Source organism: Telopea speciosissima, chromosome 8 (assembly GCF_018873765.1).
Source record: "Telopea speciosissima isolate NSW1024214 ecotype Mountain lineage chromosome 8, Tspe_v1, whole genome shotgun sequence".
NCBI lineage: Eukaryota > Viridiplantae > Streptophyta > Magnoliopsida > Proteales > Proteaceae > Telopea > Telopea speciosissima.
The window spans coordinates 8,034,254-8,050,350 of NC_057923.1; the positions used below are offsets into that span (position 1 = coordinate 8,034,254).

General features: G+C 40.9%; 1 protein-coding gene across 1 annotated transcript; it reads right to left on the reverse strand.

The window, feature by feature from the left end:
* Positions 1 to 191: 191 nt before the first annotated feature.
* On the reverse strand, positions 192 to 14,160 carry LOC122638322 (ubiquinone biosynthesis protein COQ4 homolog, mitochondrial-like). Its single transcript, XM_043831228.1, has 3 exons — positions 14,068 to 14,160; positions 9,445 to 9,661; positions 192 to 979 (listed from the first exon to the last, which is right to left on the reverse strand). The coding sequence occupies exons 2-3, from the start codon at positions 9,625 to 9,627 to the stop codon at positions 473 to 475; spliced, it is 690 nt and encodes a 229-aa protein (XP_043687163.1). The 5' UTR covers positions 9,628 to 9,661; positions 14,068 to 14,160; the 3' UTR covers positions 192 to 472.
* Between the last annotated feature and the right edge of the window lie 1,937 nt (positions 14,161 to 16,097).

The window sequence follows — 16,097 nt, forward strand, 5'->3', positions numbered from 1 at the left end:
GTCTCGGAAATTCTGAAACTCCAATCCCATTGAGTTTATCCCATGTAATGTGCTTCTTCAGTATGATTTGCCTCCATTCTATCCAAATCTTTGTTTTCACTTTTTAGTATTTGATACTCCAAATACTGCTGTTATTGCTTCCTTTCTTAACATCTTGATAATTGCTCTTAAATTGTGGGGACGATTGTTGATAGCTCCTAATTATGAAACCAACATACTCATTAATCATTCAGATACATCTCTTCAATATATTGTAAGCATCTATTGGAATTCCACCAGAGCTTTCTGCCAAAGAATTCAGAGCTAGTACAATCTACATATCTAATAGCCTAGTTTGACAGGATGGGATTTAGAAGTTGAAATGCCCACCATACCAGAAACTAATGAAAAATGTACATATGAAATTGTCAATTCTGGGCATGATGACTTCCACCAGGCATAAGAAAACTACAAAACATCCATCCCCGACTCATCATGCTGCATTCGTTTTAGGAGCGGCAGGTGCAGTAATTATCCCCCATTTTCTCCGGACATCCTCTAAATCCTCGTGGAAGTGCCGTTCATAGTATACACACATCAGATCTGTACACCGCAGACCAGCCCGTGTGGCCCAAGGGAAATAGTGCTGGTAGAACAAAGCCCTCTGCCTCCCATTGAACCTTGCAGTGCCCCCTATGACTGACAGCAGGCACATAGGTAGAAGCATTTGCTCAAACTCAATCACTTTAAGTGCCGACTCACCAATTAAGTTGGTGGGAAGGCCAAAAAGGACATGCCAGAAATCATGTACTTCACGGGCCCGCATGGCCACATAAGCCAGCTCCTCTGTATCCATGAACCGCACAGGTGGCCTGTCATCTGGCGAAAAGTTCCTGGATCCCATGAAACTTGCATAGGCTGCCCCAAATGTGTTTGCTGGTAGGTCCCATGCATGCCCCACCTTCGCGGATATAACGCGTGGGCGTTCCAAGAGTATTGCCTGCAGAAAGGAAAATGTACAGCTGATTCTAATGAAATGGTAATGACTGATGACAGGCAGAAGAAACAATTCACCTAGCCAACTAGCAAACAAGAAAATATTGAGCAAAACGTGCCTCCAAGATCTGCCGACTGATGTCTTTACCAACAAGTATCTACTTCTTTGGTCCCCACCTAGCTTCAGTAGTTTATAGCACAATAATGGAAGAGGCTGAGAGTATGTCCCTGTCCTACAAAATGGATATCCCTCTACGTGAAGATTAAATTTAATAGATTCCGTGGGATATCTTCAAGGGCAAATATTAACCAGACAGGATGATGATAACCACACAATACAAGGTTAAATATTTTCCTTTAATCCTTTAAGTCTTCTGACCTGGTCCTAAAAAATTTTGTCCAGATTTTTATGGGAGTTTTAAGTCTTGGACATAACCATAGAAAGTCCAGACATGAAAATGTCTTCAATTCTTTCCTCACACCCCGTCCTCTTCCCATATTTTTATTTTTTTTCCCCTTGTCCTTGTTTTTCTTTATTAATTCTCCTTTTTTCCTATTTATTGTGAGAACTCTTTCCTTCAGCCTCTCAAGTTCCTTAGCGTAAAAGAGTATGTGTGCCATTGACAGAAAAAACAGAAAAGCGCTCTAGGAAAAGCTTTGAAAGAATGTATACCACAAATGACAAAACTCATCTCTATGTGCAGATCACTGTCGTATGAGATGCAACTACTGAACACCCTTGGGGAAGCCTTCAACATCATGAAAAGCTTTTGTGGAGTAAGCCCACCTTATGATGCAGATGCCAAGCTGTTTGGCAAGAAATATGTCAAGGACACTCATGGGAGAAGGGCTGGTTCACTTCACCAATCGGTGGACCAACCCATTGGGCCATAGGGCCAACCAACCATGTGTTGGGCCAGCCTATTAAGGCTGGGAGTTGTTGGGTCTCCCAAACCCAGATCGTGGGGGCATAAGAGTCAATTTTTATTGACAAGTTTTAGACTTTAAATGCTGGCCGGATGGTATCTTTGGTGGGGACCACATGGGATCTCACACCCTTAGGAGATTGAAGATTTTATTTTTGTTTCTATTTTATATCAGTCTTAGTTTCTATTTTCATGTTGCAGGTCTTAGTTTCTAATTTCTTGTAACTTGAGGTGCAAGCATAGCCGTCTATATAATGTAAAGGCTGTAGAAGCCTCCCCACGATTTGATTAGTTGAATGAAATTTTGCTTTGAAGCATATGAATATTTTCTTGTCCATTGTGAGTGATATGAAGGGCTGAAGGAGCCAGGCTGAGAGAGCCTAATCCACCTATCCCCCTACTTTCTATTTTCTTCTACTCCATTATCTCGTCCATTCGAGTTTTCCTTGAGCTGCTGTGTTATTGACGCTGTTACAACCAGTGAGAAGATCATTCGAAGGTTGCTGCTGCTCTCCAATCTCAAGCCAAGGCTGTGCTGCTGCTGCAACTTCAAGGCTGTGGATCTCTATATTCCTCTATCAACCCTGCTGGGTTTTGAAGCACAACATTAAACCTGCACCCCCTCCATTCGATTCCCACTTCTACCCCATTCCATTGGCTGGATTCCTCCATATTCACAAACTTTCTATTTTCATTCCACCTTCATAACTACACTACTATCCATCAAAATAAAAACAAACTTTCTGCAGATCATCTCCTCCACAAGATCTCTACTCGATCCAAGTTTGAACCCCCTACTGGTGGCTGGTTTGGCCTTCAGGGTTCTATTTTCTATTTTGGGTGTTGTGGCCATATCTTCCAATTCAACCATCAGAATCAATTGAAACTTTCAGCAGTGTTTCTACTTTCTACCCTATACAAGCATCATCCAATCCAAAGCTGGGAGAATTCTTTTGGCTGGTTTGGTTGATTTCATAAACTTTCTAATTCTGCCTTTGTTTCTAATTTGGTTTGTGGGTTTTATTTGGGACTAAATTAACCCTAATTTAGTCCTACATTACTTTATGAAACAAGAACAACAATAACAAGCCTTATCCCAACTAAATGGGGTCAGCTACATGGATCCTTGCTCTCCAATCAGCTCTATTCAAAGATATACAAGATACGAGGCCTAAGCTATGCATGTTTTTCCTCACCACTTCTCCTAGAGTTATTTTAGGCCTTTGCTTCTGGCTCTTTAGTTCATTCAATCTGAATAAAATCACTCCTCCGTACTGAAGCATCCCAAAGCCTCCGTTGAACACGGCCATGCCACCTCAAACGACTCTCTCATAGCTTATCATGTATCAGAGCTACTCCCAACTCGGTTCTAATATGGTCATTCCTTACTTTATCCTTACTAGTTTGCCACACATACATCTCAACATCCTCATCTCCGCTACACTTAGTTTATATATATGACGTTTCTTAAATAAAAGGCCAAATTTTAGCTTTGTCTTCAAAGATATGCCTATTCCTTTCTATCCTTATGCACCAAGAAATACCATAGAGAAACAATCTCTATAACACTTTAACTTTGGGGTTTAAATCCAGATCAGGCCAACTAGTAAATATCACCTTGAGTTCAGGTGGAAAGAGCCATTCCAAGCCCATCAAAAGTTCATTTATTCTTTCAAATCCCATCCAAGTACCCTGGAACTCAGGAACAAAATCTTAAAAGTTCGATAATTCCATCAAATTTGAAAATGCTGCTACAATTTTAGACTCTTTTGTGGAGCACTAACTTTTTATCCATACAATAGCAATCGGATTCATTTGACAGCTGTGATCATCTAATCAGACAGTTTTTTATACTCCCAGGTAGGAAGAGTTGAAAGGCAGTTCCCAATCCCTTGCATTAGTAACATGTACAATGAAATACTTCTGAAGTAGAGACCGGTTCTCCTACTGGTTCGTTCTCTTGTCGCAGTATAACTAGATAGATTGTAGTGTCTAGCATAGTTCGAGAACTCGCGAGAACTCGCCGAGTTTCTCGGTATTTCTAAAATTCGAGACGAGATGGGGGTCGAGTCACAAAAGTACAATATCTGGCCGAGATCTCGGTTTGGCATAGGAAAATGCCCATCTAGGTCCTTTATATGAGTGCCAGATCTCGAGATCTTGCTGGAAATTCTTGGTATACAGATACCTATCTATGCCAGGAACCAAGACAGACACTTATTTATGCCTAATATCATTTAAGTAAATGTTTTTAAAACATTTACTTAAGATATTATTCATAAATAAGCAAATACCCCCCTATTTGAATCCAATAAAAATAGTTAAAAAATAAAATTCCAAAAGAAAAAAAAGTCAACCCCCCAGTTCAAGAACAAAAACTGGATTTTCGGCGGTAGGTGCAATTTTCAACTTTCTAATGCTAGGGTTTTTCTCAAATCTAAAAATCCATAAATCTTATTATGGTAAAACATTGCTAAAAACCAAAAGTGCGGTAAAATATTCATTTGTTTTTATGTCCAAAAACCTATTTTCATTCAGAGCGATTTTGACAGCATTCGCACACACCGAATTAAGTTTGACCGGTACTTAGTTATGTACCGGTCAAACTTATTTCGGTGTGCGCGAATGCTGTCAAAATCGCTCTGAATGAAAATAGTTTTCTGGACATCAAAACAAATGAATATTTTACCGCACTTTTGGTTTTAGCAATGTTTTACCATAATAAGATTTATGGAATTTTAGATTTGAGAAAAACCCAAGATTAGAAAGTTGAAAATTGCACCTACCGAAAATCCAGCTTTTGTTCTTGAACGGGTGACTTTTTTCCTTTGGAATTTGATTTTTAACTATTTTTATTGGATTCAAATAAGGTATTTGCTTATTTATGAATAATATCTTAAGTAAATGAAGCATTTAATTAAATGATATTAGGCATAAATAAGTCTGTTTGTCCGTGTGTCTGTCCTGGTTTCTAGCATAAGTAATCTGTCCTGCTTTCCCACTAACTGAAACTCCTATTTGGACTTTGTTTTTGCAAAATCTGATAGTGCCATTGTGTTTATATGGCCTAAAATAGGCTGAATACCAACTTTCAAAGCCAAAAGAGGTCTAAACCCCACCGAGATGGGCTTCCGAGTCGGAAAAAAAAAATTACAAAAACTCGCTCGGTGAGATCTCGACTCGGTTTTGGGCTGGGCCGAGATGGCTCCGAGACCCGAGTTTTCGAACCTTGGTTTCTAGGTTCATTGTGCACATGTTAAATGTGCTAGATAAGGATTGAGTCTTTTTTTTTTTCCTTCTTTTATCTTAAAAATAGGTTCTAAGAAACATATAAAAATTCTGTTTTAATTGCTTCCCACAAGAATTGATACTTAGACCTCTTCAAATAAAATTAAGTATCCAATAAGGATTGAGTCAATCATTCCACATTTGCAATAATCTCAAGTTATACATGGTCTATCTCCTTGACAAGCCAATCTATTCTCCAAAATCTTCTTCTCAACTTGGTATCAGAGAAAATCCTCTTTTTTGGGTATTTTTTTCTCGCCAAAGAAGTTCTTCACTGCTGCCGCCACCACCATCACTGAGGCTTCGGCCTCCCATCATAAGCATGGTTGACTGAACATGCTCACCTTGCATGTTGCACCATGCGACCACCATTGACGCCTCACTTAATTGCTGACCGATGACGGCCGTCGCCGCACCACTCACCACCTAAGGACCCCTGGCCCTTGCGCTACCACCACCAAGCTTCCCTAGCCCTTGAGTCCCCCACCACCAGGCCTCCCTGGCCCCTCGTGCCACCCTGCCGACCTTCATAGCCCCTTGCTAGGCATTCCGCCTCTCACCTGGGCCATCCGCCTCCCCCAGGCCCCTTGTTAGGACCCTGTCGGCTCATCTGCACCTCTTGCCGGCCCCTACAAGCCCCTTTGCATCTCTGCCGGCCTTGTAATAGGCCCCCACACCCTTCCATTTACCTTGTTCTCGCTACCGCCTCGCTGGTTTTTCTTTCTCTGCCAGTACCTTACTGGAATGCCATAACCTTCTTGTGTGCAGGTATTTTTCATTCACTTGTGCTTTTTCCTTCGGCAAAATAATGGAGAGTACTAGTTCATAATTGGGTGGATCTAGAGGTAGTGACCAGCCTTGTCTTGGTACCTCTCATCATCACCCTACTCGTCAGCCCGGACCCACAAAGTTGAATGGGAGTAGTTATCTTGCCTGGTCACGAGCTTGTCTCCTAACTATTCGAGGCAACCATTTTTCGGGTTATATCACTGGTGACACCCCTATGCCTATTGAGGCTTCTGCTAAGGACAGATGGTTGGCTAATGATTCCATTGTGATGTCATTTTTGTTGAACTCTATGGAGCCAACCATCAGCCCTAGATTTGTGCTATTGAACACTGAAAGAATTGTGGGATGCAGTTAAGCATACCTATGCCCAGACATGCAATTATGCACAGATCTATGAGCTCCACCGTCTGGTCCATGAAACCGCTCAGAAGTAGCTGTCTTTCCGGCTACTACTCTGCCCACACCACTTTATGGCAGCAGTTGGACTTTAATCACCCGGTTCCCATGGTCTGCACCTCTGATGCTGAGACCTTCCAGAAGGAGTATGAAATGGAACAGGCTTATGATTTTCTGACTGGCCTCAACCCAGAATAAGATCAGATACATGTTCAGATCCTTGACATAGACCCTTTTCTCACACTTCTCCATGCTTACAACATTGTTCAACATGAAGACAGACATTGCTCTATTATGATGCCACTTGATGCCCTTACCTGTTCTGCTCTTGTGACCACACCTCAGGCATTTTCAATATTTCATACTATTTCAGGGGTATCAGCAAGGTCAGATCTGGCCTATTGCAATCCGGATCATCCAGTCCACCCAATCAACTTGTCTTAACGACACATTAATGGAGTTTCACACTGATGTAGGAGAAAATATGAAGAAGAAGAGGCCAAAACACTGTTCACGTGAACAGTGTCACGACCCACATTTTCCTTGTGTGGGGATATTTTTTAGAAGATTTTGTGGGCCCATCAAGTGGAGAAAGATTCTATCCTAATGCTGTCATAGTTTAATTTCTATTTTCAGTTTTAGAAAGTATATTAGGTAGTTTTTTATTTCAGTTTGTTATTATTTTTGTTTTGTTCTCTAAAATAGGAGTTTCTATTTTGAAATAAGGCAGCTAGATTTTTTTAGGAAGTTTCTATTTTGGTTGTAAGCTGCTTGGTAGCAAGTTACTTTCTATTTTCTATTTACTTGAGGGGCAAGGTATTGCTACCTATATATGTAATGGCTCTTAGTAGCCTCCGAACAATTGAATGAAGTTGATTATTATTGCTTTGAGCAAGTTTTCTCTTGTCCATGCGAGTGACTTGAAGGGCTGGGAGGCCTGGCTGAGAGAGCCAAAACCCTATGGCTTACAGAGCCGAATCTCCTTGTCCTTCCCTCCTATTCTATTTTCTCTTCATTATTATTCCTCTGCTCCCGATAGAGTGTGCTTGCTGCTGTCTCTTGTGTCTGCAATTATTGCTGCTGGAGAGTCCTTGAAGACCTGAATCGATTGCACAATCAACACCAAGTATTCTGGCTTCTGTTCAACAATCAAGTGAAAGACTGTTGCACCCTGCGGCTCTGTTTCTCTGCTGATTCTGCTGCAACTTCAAGGCTTCAGATCTCTTCAGCTACTGAACCTATTGGGGCCATATTCGCAGCATCTAGAGAGTACAAAATGCTCACCAATCGGCTCTGTTTGGTTTCCCCGACTGCTGGCCAGATTGGTTTCTCCATTAACCTTCTATTTTGAAGGCTGGTTTCTAATTTCAAGTCCTCCTCGTAATTCAACATTCAGCCATCAGAATTGACAGTAATTTGGAGCAAAGGACCCGACCAGCATCACCTGCACTCAACCTACGTTTGGTAGCCATCTGTTGGCCGGTTTGATCTCTACCTCCTAACTTACTAATTCTGGTTTTATTGCTATTTTGATGTTCTGCTGCAACCTGTCATTGATCCTACTGTACAGTGGTTCTTAGTTGAACCTCTTCTACATTACACACCTTCAAGCTAATCAGTTAAGGCTGCTTCATTGCTGTTACATCAGCTACTACATCTCTAATACTACCTGTTGATTTTGTTGCACCTCTATTGGCATGATCTGGTCCGGGTCAATTCTCTTTCATCATATGTTTTTTGCTCTTTCAGTGATTGAAATCCATCAATTACAATCTAATCTTCTCGATTCCAGAAGTTTCAAATTAATCTGGTGGATCTACAGAACCTACCTAAGCACAAATCTGGCTTCCAGGAACCTGCAAATCAAACTGATCATCATTTGGGGCAGAAACCCTATCAATGGTTATAATTTTGCTTTGCTTTCTAAGAGGGAGGGAGCACTTTTAAAGGCTTAGTATTGAATCAAATCTGGCTCCAACAAGTCAATATTCTCCGAAGTAGATTGGTTTCAGGTATTGAAACTGCATAACCGCCAGGTTGACCTGCTCTGATAGAGTGATTCTTACTTACCTGAATCAAGTAATTTGTTAAGCTGGATTGCTATGAAGTATATGATATTGCTATTGGTATATTTTTTTTTTTGGAGGTATAGGTATCCGGCCTTTGGCCAACTAATTCCCCCAAGGCTCGTGCACGACCCCGCAACACACACGAACCAGGAGATACTGGGACCCCCATGTTCACCAGGGAGTTTCTTCTCAGGTGGGTGGCCCCAAGGGGGGAGGTGGAGTCGAACTCAGGACCTTCAGCTTCCTTAGGCCTCGTCCCTTGCCAACAGTGCTATTGATATTTGTTGTTTCAGAATGTGGATTGGTTGAAGGAATAGGGTCTATTTGCTTGCTGGTCAGTCCAGAACATTGCATGCCTTCTTGTACTTGAGAATATAATTTGGTGAGGTCTGGTGATTACTGAATTGTGATCTCAGGGACCCATTAACAGAAGGAATTACCGGAGGCCTATAACCCTTATTGTGTCATCATGTCAAACTGATAAGCAACTCAACTTCCCACAGACACACATTCACATGATTAACCTACAGAACTCTGGGCAGCTAAAGATTTCTTAACACAGAAGTTAATCAGATTCAAGACGGTTCCACAGCTTCCGGATATGGCAATTTAACTGGGATTCAGGGAAACAAGATAAGTGCTAATAAACACAACTGTCATCATGTCAAACTGATAAGCAACCCAACTTCCCACAGACACAAATTCACATGATTAACCTACAGAATTCTGGGCAGCTAAAGATTTCTTAACACAGAAGTTAATCAGATTCAAGACGGTTCCACAGCTTCCGGATATGGCAATTTAACTGGGATTCAGGGAAACAAGATAAGTGTCAATAAACACTACTGTCATCCCCCCCCCCCCCCCACATCACAGTCTTAGTACAACTAATAATTTCATAAGTGGATTTATCAAAAGGAGAAATGTGGATGGATTTAAGGCACATAAATTCATATTTTGGGTTCTTTCGGAAGAAATGTGAGTGAGATAAAGAGACTTACTCTGCCCTCAGGGCTCTTTGTCATCCTTTCAAGAACTCTATGGAAAGCCGGCTTTCCAGTCGTCTCCCCCAGAGCTCCTATCAGATCTGCTCTTTTTGGGTCCAATAATGCGCCAAATGCTGAGCCAAGAGCAACCGCTGCCTGCTGCCATCCTTTAAGCCTGATGTGTGCACCTTCTGGCATAGTGCTGATCTTTTAAAATTTTAATCTGATAAACCTGAAAGCAGACATAATAAAGTAAGCGACGATCTCTTATTAGAACCCTAAAGATTGTGAATTATCAGAGATGAATGGAAAAATAAAACTCTAATTTCATATATGCATAGACAAACCAATAAACAAATAATGAAAATCAGAAATCATGGCAGGATGGTTCTCTTATGAATGCCACAGAAATTTTAATGCTCTGGCCTTGCCGCCTTGTAATGAACATCAAATGACTGAAATAGTTAAGGCAAAATGGATTATCAGCATCACCTTCGAAACAGTTCCTGACCAAACTGTTTCTTTCTAGTTTCTGGTATTCGAAAAAAACTATAAAAAGCAACAGAAAAAGGCCATTTGAGGAGCTAGGGGTTTCATAGCTTTGGATGATCATAGAACAAGTCCCTTCAATAAGTAACAGCGAAAAGGAATCAAGCATCAAAATTCAATAACTCAAACGAATCAGAGATGCCTGGATCCACCATTCAGAGAAGTATGCGAATCAATTAAGTAAGAAAGATCATCTGTAACCGATTGGCAGCAATCATCTACCCTCCTGACTTCTGAACCTTCAGTCTGGTGAAGCAATGAGAATTGGCAATAGAAAAGTGGTATTTCTAGCAGACCGGGAGAGGGTTATTAAGGCAGGTCTTGATTTTTCCATGTGGTAGGTCAATCACGTATCTAATTTTGTGGAGATGTGAACCCCAGGAATGTCCTGCTCACATGCCAAGTTTTATAACATTGGGAGTAGCCCAAGTGGCAAATCTTTTTTTTTTTTTTTTGTAGAAGCCCAAGTGGCAAATAAAGTAGTCAAATTGTACAGACTACATGCACACTAAGAAATAAAAATGCATGGACATACATGGGTAGCTATTTGATTGAGTTTAGGTCTAAAAATTGACATATGGGTAAATCCAAACCGTTCTCTCAATATTCAATGGTCAGAATAGCCAGATCACCCCTCCCCATGGCAGAAATAGGTCGCCATAGAAAACCTCTCCAAGTGGGCTAGTGTAGAAAAACTTTTACAAAGGTTGTAGTGTTTTGTTTCACTGTAAAGTTTTATAAGAAAAATAATTAGTATTTATTAATAATATTTTTTATTTTTTGCCATTTGGCCCCTTTTTTTTTTGTTGAATATAACTAAGCAATTGAACATATTTGAGGGAAAGAATCCAGTCATATGATGCGGTGGAGTCCTCCATGGGTGCCAAAAGCACCAATGATCAAGATACCACCCCTATTTTCAGTCTGAATTTTGAAGTGGATGTTATTTTCTAACTTTTTGTATTACATATAAGTAATACTATGGGTGCAATTAGGCCAGGTTAGGCCCAGTTTGACATTGGGTTGGGATTACCTCGGCCCAGGCTGGACCTCGCACAGTAGGCAACTCCAGGTCCCCTTAACTCAGCCCGAGCCCAGCCCTACCGGCTTAGCTGACCCTGCCTAGCTTAGCCTGGCCCTGATTGAGCCTAGCAGCCCCTATTTTTGCCATTTCAGGGTTAGGCAGGGCCAAGCTGGCCCTAGCTGCCCCTCTTTTGTGACCGTATATATGATGTAATCATGTATATATGTATGTATACATATATATGAGAATAACTTGTCACCAAAGAGGGGAACCAATAAGTTATAACCTTACTTTTTTGCCCCTTGTCTTATTCCCAAAAGTTATTTAATGTAGTATTTAACGTACGGATAAAAGGGGGTTCTCAAAAAGTAGAAAGTCATTTAATGCAGGTCTTATTTGAAAATCCCTTTTTACCCTTACATTAAATACTGCATTAATTAACTTTTGAGAATAAAACAAAGGGCAAAAAAGTAAAGTTGCAACCTTCTTGGTTAGATTTTCCCATTATATATAACTATATATTTTATAAATTTATACATACAAGGCCGAGGCAGGTCAGGATTGGGCCAGCACAGCCAGGCCTCTCCTGGGCCAGGAAATCTCAGCCCTAGCCTACCCCACGGGCTCGGGCTAGCTGGGCTTAAATTGTACCCCTTATGAAATTTTCTTTTACATGTCATGGGTTCAAGTCTCCAACCCTTCAAATTTCAATAAAACCCACATAACCCCTATCGAGGTCTTAACCTTAACCCAGCCAACCTTGGTCTGGGATTTTTATGATAGAGCCTGGCCCACAGACTGAAAAACCATAGCCTAAACCCAAAATTTTTCAAACGGGCGGGGATTTTCAGACCCAAGTTGCATCTGTAAGAAAATAATTTTCGTTTTTAATTCTTATACAATTTTGTATTAGTTCTCAACATATCCCATAAAATATTTATGGCAAAACAAAGTTGTCATGGCGTCGCCATATCGACGCCATGGCGTCATATTGCTGGAGTAGTGGGCATATCGACCACCAATATGGATGATGTAAGAATATCGACCGATATGGCCTCCATGTCGCCGCCATGGACGCCATACCACGACATATGGTCATATCAGGCGACATGGTTGTTTCAAATTATAAAACTTAATTTTTTAACCATTTTTTATTTTAATGTTTTTTCCTTAACATAAAAAAAATTAAAAAAACATCAAACAGAAAACACTAATACACTATTGACTAATACACAATCACATATTCACATCAGTAATTTTTTTTTTTTATTTAGATGGGTTGTTTATTAGCTTTATTCACTCAATATAAATTACGTTCTTGTAATTGTTTTTTTGTTTTGTTACTTTTGTAGTCACTTTCATATGAATCATATCTCAACTCTCATTATTTTTCAACTTTATTATCAGCAAGACTATTGCTATCAATTATTTGATAATCCATGATTTCATATACACTAATGGATATTACACTTTCATGAATTAAACTATAGTATATTAGTAGTACACTTTCATATTAATTTTTGATGTTATAGGGTATATATTATAGCATACTAAATGACATTAAAAATAGGACATGACACCCCTCCACCGACTTGGATCGCCGTGATGATGTGACAACTATGGTCTTCCGTCCTTTTTCAATGTTCATTACTAACAGGCCCAATGCAAAAATAAGCCCAAGACTTTTTGGGGGAACAGGTTAGGCATAGGCCTGGGCTGAAGCAAAAATCAAGGATGGGTTGGCCTCAGCTGTTGCCTTCAATAATTCAAAACCCAAGCCCCTCGAGGTGGCTTTTGGAGGGGGCAGGGGACAATAAAACAAAAGACTGGAGCCATACATACAATGATACTAAATTACTACAATAGATCCTAGACATGGCAATAGTTAGTAAGTTTGGGTATGGCGTAAAAACGGGTACAAATACATATGGGTATTAAAAAGACTAGATGGAAATAATATATTTTAAAATCCGGAGCAAAAAACATGTACAGTAATAATACGGTACAAGTTCAATACATGTTTAATATGGTTCCTCCATAAAATCTGAAATAAAAAAATATGGGCATATATTCACTATGCAAGAGGCATGTGCATCACATAATAAACAGAATAATTGCATATAGACAATGATTTTATCAAAAGAATCACATCTGAAATAAACACAATAATAGCTGAATATTTAATCCCCTATTACATCCCATAAGATTATCATATAACACATCAAAGTATCAATGAAATCATCTCATCAAACTTAAAAAGTAATATATTATCTGTTATGAAATTTGTCTATAAATATAACATGTATACAACAGTAAACCTAGCTATTATAGAAGAAGCTTGCTCAGAATTTTGCATCACCATTCCCAGAAATTCAGAATACAAGCACATCATGTACATCACTTCTAAAATAATATATAATTGCTGATTTTTAGCTGCCAAACATTTTTAAAAATAAATAAATAAATAACAAATCATCTACAATCAGTTTTTCTGAACATTGCACCAAGTTTGCTGGTTTGATTCCTCAATGGAGCAGCTGACATATTAAAATTCCAGGTTTTTGAGTTACAGTAGGATGTTGTGCTCCTAGGTGGTGAATCGTCTTTTATTACTGGATTTGTTCGGCAACTGTATGGCCTCTGATATGGAGTGCTGGCAGGTGTGAAAGGTTTTCTTGCATAGGGAGGGATGAGTCGAGTTTTTGGCAGGTGGAAGAGATTTCGCAGCTGTGAGAACTCCATTTGTGAGGTGGATTGTTGGGTCTTTGAATGCACAGTCACATGAACATCATTCATGAATTAGATCCCTAAACATATCATTCATATTGCATTCTTTAAAGGCCACATCTTGGAGGGATTATGAGCTCAGATAGGACCCTCGTTAATGAAATGTGCGGTGGAAATGCCTTGCAATAAAAGTTTCTTCTAGGACAGCCTTCATCTCACAGAGGCTGTCAACCGAATTACAGGGTGCGACACAGGAGGACCAGTTTCCATAATTTTTCTCAAGTGACAACTGGGAATTAAGAAGATTGGAACAAATCGGGGATGGAGAAGAGACTTACCTGTACCGGAGAAGTGGAGAACAAGGGCAGAGTCTGGACTCTGTGATTGATTCCTCCTTGACTGGTGCCGCTGCAAGGCTGTAAGGGCTGTCGGAGACGGAGAAGAGGAAGGGGTTGCCAGCAGACCAAGATTGAGACTCGGAGTATCCTGAGAATAGGAAGAAGGGGGGCTGTGGGCGAAGGTATCTGGGTTCTTTTCTCTCTTTGAATAGAAAAGAGTGGCTTTCATCAAAACGAAAAAATAAAGAATAGAAAAGAGTGGCCAATGAACCCTCACTTCCCCAACAGGTGCAACTTGGGCCAAAATTGGGCTCAACTTTTAACCAAAATGAGCCAGGGTGGGCCTACCTCGGCTTAATTTGGATCAAAATTTATCAATTCCACTCAAATAAAACATGAGAAGAAAAAACAGTTATGACAAAAAATGGGAAAAAAAATTGCCACACGGCTGTATAAGTTTCCTTTTATGATCCTCAAAATTTTGCCAGTGAAGTGTAATATGTCAACCATCTATTAGGTACCTTAAATATCATAAATGTGTGAAACTACTTTAATTTGGGAGGGTTTTTTCCTTTGTTTCTTTCATCTTCCACCGCCGTGCGTCGATCACTCTCCGACATCGTGCGTGATTAACTCTCCGCCTTAGTGCATTCAAACCATGCTCATCGGATCCCCCAGCGACGATGGCGCCGAAGCCAACGACGATGCCGACGACGACTCCAACGGTGAGCTCAGGTCCAAACTCAACCTGTCTCGTCAAAAGACTGCCCTGCCGACCAACGCCGAGACCTCCCTCTGCATCTATTTCGTCTGGAACGATGCAGAGCTCATTGTCTCCGGTTGCGTTCAAACCATGCCAAACTCAACCTGCCTTAGTGCGTTCAAACCATGCTAGAAGACTGCCCTGCATACCAATGCCGAGACCTCCCTCTGCATTTGTTTCATTTGGAACGATACAGAGCTCATTGTCTCTGATTGCATTCTTGATCTGTGCGAAAAGGAGGAGACGGTGATGGTGATGGGGCTGAAACAGTCCCACGTGGCTGTGTTCATGGTCAGGGATGAGCCGGTCTCAATGGGGGCCATGGCCTCCAAGGGCTCCATCGTGCTGGATATGCTCTGGATTTTCGTGCTGGGCTTTGAAGGAGCTGTGTGGAAAGTGCGTCATTCACTTGCGGATGCCGCTCTCAGTTCTAGAGAGCCAAACGTGGTGACGTCTCAGATATTGATGCCGGACCTGATCGGAATGGGGGTTAGCATTTTGGTCGATTGGTCTAAATCTATGGGGCATTATGAGCCTTTCCGCAACGCTACCTCCATGGATGACACCTCCCTTACCCCTTCCTCTTCCCTAAAACTCCCCGTTATTTGGTTGATTGGGGTTTTTTGCCTTTTTCGGTAATCAATCCCCGTCTTTGTGATCCATATGAATGTTTCAGTTCAGGGTTTCTTTGTGGACTGCACTCAGGGGTTCCTAATGAAGGGAGGCTTTGCTTTTCTCTTTCTTTATGTGTTTATAGGTGATTGTGATGATGCAGGTTTTACCGTCTACGGCGCTACCATCGCCATCGCTGACGAAGGTGAAGATTTTCGCCCTGGAACCGCTGCAAGGCCCATCACGAACTTGCGGCATGCAAACTGTGACATGTACTGGCTTCCTACTCTTCTGTCAGCTGTTTGTCTGCCATGGGTAACCAAGATTCCAGTTTTTTGTCTGGCATGCGTCATTAAAGATGGGGTTTATGTATATGGCACTTTAGTGCATGCGCCTTATTTTGTATGCTATGTTAATAGCAAATTATCTAGGGAAGTGGTTGTTACCCATCCCCTAGTCCGGATGACCCGATCAATAGCATGTGTGATCAGGTTGTTTTCCACTCCTTGGTCCCGGGTACTGTGTACGGGGTCCTTGTGCTTGTCATGCTATCTATCCAGTTTATGTTTTGTGTTTTTCTGGCGTTGGGCGCGCATGAATGAATAGCCCTCTTCCTACCAAAAAAAAAGAAGTGTAATATGTCAATTCTGACCAT